The sequence below is a fragment of the Megalops cyprinoides genome, chromosome 18 (assembly GCF_013368585.1).
Source record: "Megalops cyprinoides isolate fMegCyp1 chromosome 18, fMegCyp1.pri, whole genome shotgun sequence".
NCBI classification, from domain to species: Eukaryota; Metazoa; Chordata; class Actinopteri; order Elopiformes; family Megalopidae; genus Megalops; species Megalops cyprinoides.
This window is the reverse complement of record NC_050600.1, coordinates 207712-212711: the sequence shown is the minus strand read 5'-3', so window position 1 is coordinate 212711 and position 5000 is coordinate 207712. Positions and strand designations below refer to the sequence as shown.

Below are 5000 nucleotides of genomic sequence, written 5' to 3'. Positions count from 1 at the left end.
ACTGTCAGTAGCACTGCACTGCCGTAGGCCGTTGGCACAGCGTCTCATCCCTGTTAAACCATTAGCACAGCGTCTCATCCCTGTTAAATGCTCTGTTTTCTGTGGTTCTTTGCTTTTTTCCTCTATGTAGATGCTGATGCATCCCTTTTAAGGATGAAAAAAATAAAACAAAAATGTGTTATTTGATCAAATGCTAACATAGTCTGGTGAACTGAAAAAAGTCAACGTTGAATATAAAAATTTTCATTAGAACGGGGCGATCTCAGAGGTTACTGACTGCATCTCTGCTCATGTGGATGAAGAACGGGGCGATCTCAGAGGTTACTGACTGCATCTCTGCTCATGTGGATGAAGAACGGGGCGATCTCAGAGGTTACTGACTGCATCTCTGCTTGCGTGGCTGGGCTGTGCAGATTTCAGTGAATGGAGAAGTGTGTCCCATTGAGCGGCTCTAACTGTATCTCAGCAATGGTGACCCTGAGGCCAGAGTGAGACGAGCCGGAGGTCACAGAAAGGACACAGGAAGAGTACGTCTCTTAGTCACCACCTCTAGCTTCCTCAGTGCAGCAGTAATCATCTATCTTTGTGTATGTGGTGTCAGCTAGATTCTTGTCTGCTTGAAATGTCAGTCTGCAGGGGATATTCCTTTTAACCCCAAAATGTCAGAGATGATGTGAGGCTGCACTTCAGCAAGCTGTAATACTTAGTTGCATATAATATCGAGTCACACAACGGAGCACAAAGCTGCCACAACTAGGGTGAGTTCATGCGTACATTAATGGAGCGTTACCCTTTCAGTGCTATGCTACACACCGGCCTGTGGGGGGCAGGATGTCATATCAGGGTCAAGGAGGGTGCTGTCATTGGTATGTATGCTTGGCAGACAGGAATAAAAGATCATTTTCCAAAATCCCAAACCCCTTAATGTATTAAATGTTAAGTACAAAACTTGACATTAACGCATTTGAAACTCCACACATTATTACCCGCTTCTTAATCTAAATTCCTCAGGAATTCCCTTCCTTTAATAAATAGGGATTATAAAGCCCTCAGAGCCCTCACACAGGACAAGCATAACTATGCAGCCAAATTACAACACAAAAATCGCATGTTTAGGACACACAAAAGAAGATCAAAACGTAGTGATATCTGGCTTTATTATTTCATGACATTTCAAAAAAAAAAAACTGTTGAGAGTCGGTTTTTCTTTGCTAGGTATGTTTGTGCTCAGAGCTGGGAGTTTGTCGTAAAGCGGTGCGGCCGATGGGGGGCGCTAAAGCAGCCCTTCGGCAGCTTGGCTGTTAGCTTATTAGCTATGCTAGCCAGCTAAAGCTGCTGCGCTACAACAATAGCGCTGGATGTACTACGTCTCTTATTCGGTAACATACGCAGGATTTAAGAAGAAATCACTCTGGGAAACAATGGAAATGAAATATGACTGGAGGATTGCATCGATTTTTGATTAACTAAGGCGAACAGCACCACTTTTGGAATGATAATTGTCGCTGGCTAGCTAGCAGGGCTAGCTGGCTAACTGCATCGATAGAAAGCTAGCTATCTTATCCGATAATAAGCTGTAACAGTACGCTTCCCGGTGTGTAATGTATGTACATATTTCTGTTATATCCATCAATTGCCTTTAATCCCCGGAGTCTGTAGCCGTCCAGCCAGAGACTGCGATATTATTGCGATTAGCCGTGAGGAGAGGCAGTGTGCCGGGGTTCGGTGGTTACGCCATTAGCCGTGAAGAGAGTTTGTGTGGCGGTGTGCGGTGGTTACGATAGCCCGGGGTTTAGCCCGCGGCCTAAGGGGAAAGGAGGGGAAAACAAACACTAATAGTTATATATTTACATTTACATTTATATATCCGTGGCGAGACAACAGTTTGGCGGTGTAAGATAGTAAATATGCATATATTCTGACTTCATACCCTTACACAAACACCCCACTGCATGTGTATGTTAAACTCTTTGAGGCTAGCTTTCTTTGCTCTTGGCAGTGAGACTAGCGAGGTGGCTAGCTGCTGCGCTTGCTGGCTGTGGTAGAGTACAGACCCATCGTTAGCTAGCCTCGGTTGCTCTGTTTCGGTGCTATTTGTCCAGCTGGTAGCTTCATTTGCGGGGTTGGTTGTTGGTTTGGGTCACTAGCATAGGCAGTGGTGGCTGTTGTTTCGCTTTTAGCGCGCAACCTTTAGCTACCGCAAACATAAACTAAACCCTGCTGGCCAGCTTGTAGTGTAGCAGTGCTATTCTGCATTAGCACTCACTTAGTAACACGGAAGCTAAAGCCGCGGAGGAGCCGCCGCAGCAGCCGGCCGGGTGGCCCTGTGGCTTGGTACATGCCGGGTAGATGCGGGTACCGCTCTGCTGCTCTTTCCTTTATTCTAAACAATAAGGGCGTTTAGCACAGTACTTTCACACTAACTTTAGGAGGCGTTTGGGTGAAGCTGCTTTACTAGCTGGTTTAAATGATTCTAAATTTAGCCTGGAAGCAGCGAAAACCAATTTGCTGCGGATCAGGCGGCCGCGGAACCCCGGGAGAGAGCAGCAGCCCTGGGGGAGCCCGGGCTCCACTCTAACCCTGACTGAAGTACTGTAGTAGTAAAATTTTTATCACTCCTATGTTCATATTATTAAAAGCTAGATGGCTTTCATAGTATTGTGTGCAGTTTTGTCGAGATAAATTGTGTAATCATTTTAGGAATGCTAATTACACGGAATCAGTCTGCAACTTCACACTTACTTAACTGCAATACTGCTAATTCCCGTTCCTGTAAATAACTGTATCATCCGCTTCTTGAAACCACAGATGAAAATACTGACAGGAACACCATTTTTCACTTTAAACTCAACCACTAACTTGTGCCGGAAAAAAAAATCAGAGTAGCTTTTACTCTTCAATGGCTGGATTGCAATAGGGGCAGCGAAGTACAAAAGCTATTTTTGCCGAAGATGGGCTGTGAGTGCGGCGCACAGGCGGTGCCAATGCGCTTCGGCCGGCAGCCATGAGCCTCCGGCCCCCGGCTTCCGCACTGGACAGGTACCGGCCGCCTCATTGCACATATGAATTTGGAAATGAATTATGGTAATGTACCGATTGCTTTTTGTCCACCCGATAAAGCTTTCTAGCAGGTTTCCGCATAGGAGCAGTCGGAATAAGGTGGTTATCTCTCTCACTTCAGTTTTGCTTTCTTGGCATCGCTATTCGCAGTGTAGTATCGTCAAAGCAACAATCATTAAACAAGCATGAACATAAATGCAAACCGCATCAGCCATCATAAGAAACACGGCCAGCGGTAAGATGAGGAGGTGCAGTCTGTCAGGCTGAGGAGCTCAGACAGCAGTGCTCTCCTCTGTCAGGCTGAGGAGGTGCAGTCTGTCAGGCTGAGGAGCTCAGAAAGCAGTGCTCTCCTCTGTCAGGCTGAGGAGGTGCAGTCTGTCAGGCTGAGGAGCTCAGACAGCAGTGCTCTCCTCTGTCAGGCTGAGGAGGTGCAGTCTGTCAGGCTGAGGAGCTCAGACAGCAGTGCTCTCCTCTGTCAGGCTGAGGAGGTGCAGTCTGTCAGGCTGAGGAGCTCAGAAAGCAGTGCTCTCCTCTGTCAGGAGCAGAGCTTTTCTCATTTATAAGGAACCTGTGAGGAGCAATTGGATTTTCAGGAAGAAATGATCTCTTATGAGCATTTCTTATTTCTGTTTCTACCCCAGCTGTGTCTCTGTCTTCTCTCTCTTTGGCCCTGTGCCTGTCTGTCTGTCTCTGGCTGTGTACCTTTGTCTGCTGTGTGTGTGCGTGCGTACGTGCATGCGAGTGCGTGTGTGCGCGCAGGCATCTGGACCTTTATTGTGGGTTTGAATTGCAGAGGTGGATACAGTCCTGTAAAAATGATGTGAAATACTCTTTTTATGTGTTTGCCTCTGAAAAATGCAGAAAGATCACACTAAACTGCACTGTCTTATTTGCTCCAAATTAAGTAGCTTTAATGGCTCAAAAATGGAGAGCTGCAGACATTCGAGCAAATGCAAAACCTGGTCTTCTTTAACTCTTAGAAGCTGATGGTTGATGGTGATTGTGCCACTTTCAGTGCTACGTCTGACTGTTTCTTTGTAATCAGTGGCGTGTACGACTGTCTGTGCACTCAGTGCTACGTCTGTGTGTCTCTCCCATCTCTGTTCTGTGTTCTCTCTCTCTCTCTCTCTCTCTCTCTCTCTGTCTACATCAGGCCAGCGGTTGCGAAACAGAGTCACCTTCCCAGGTAGGAAAGTGTTTGTTAAAGGGTTGGAGGGTGTTTACACTTCAGTGTGTAAGCTGTAGGGTGTGTACACTTCAGTGTGTAAGCTGTAGGGTGTTTACACTTCAGTGTGTAAGCTGTAGGGTGTGTACACTTCAGTGTGTAAGCTGTAGGGTGTGTACACTTCAGTGTGTAAGCTGTAGGGTGTTTACACTTCAGTGTGTAAGCTGTAGGGTGTGTACACTTCAGTGTGTAAGCTGTAGGGTGTGTACACTTCAGTGTGTAAGCTGTAGGGTGTTTACACTTCAGTGTGTAAGCTGTAGGGTGTGTACACTTCAGTGTGTAAGCTGTAGGGTGTGTACACTTCAGTGTGTAAGCTGTAGGGTGTGTACACTTCAGTGTGTAAGCTGTAGGGTGTTTACACTTCAGTGTGTAAGCTGTAGGGTGTGCGCACTTCAGTGTGTAAGCTGTAGGGTGTGCGCACTTCAGTGTGTAAGCTGTAGGGTGTGTGCACTTCAGTGTGTAAGCTGCAGGAAATGCTTTCCCAATTTTGAGCGCAACAAAACATGTATTTCTGTTTATCAAAGTCGTAGCTTGCATTTCTACTGGGGATATTACATCTTGTATTCTTTCTTTTTTTCTCATTTCTCATTCACTCTATCCATCTGTCTCCCTTTCTCTTTCTCTCACGTCTTCCTTCAGTCCTTTCTCTGCTTGGTGAGTCCTCCAGTCGTATGTGTGTCCAGTGGCAGTGGGGTAATTTAAATGATGGCTGAGA

General features: G+C 46.3%; 1 protein-coding gene across 1 annotated transcript in view; it reads left to right on the top strand.

The window, feature by feature from the left end:
• Positions 1-1322: 1322 nt before the first annotated feature.
• Positions 1323-5000, top strand: part of arhgef11 (Rho guanine nucleotide exchange factor (GEF) 11) — a 35957-nt gene continuing 32279 nt past the window's right edge. The window contains 1 exon segment of the mRNA XM_036551016.1: positions 1323-3039. Coding sequence (XP_036406909.1) covers positions 3005-3039 — 35 coding nt within the window. The 5' untranslated portion in view covers positions 1323-3004.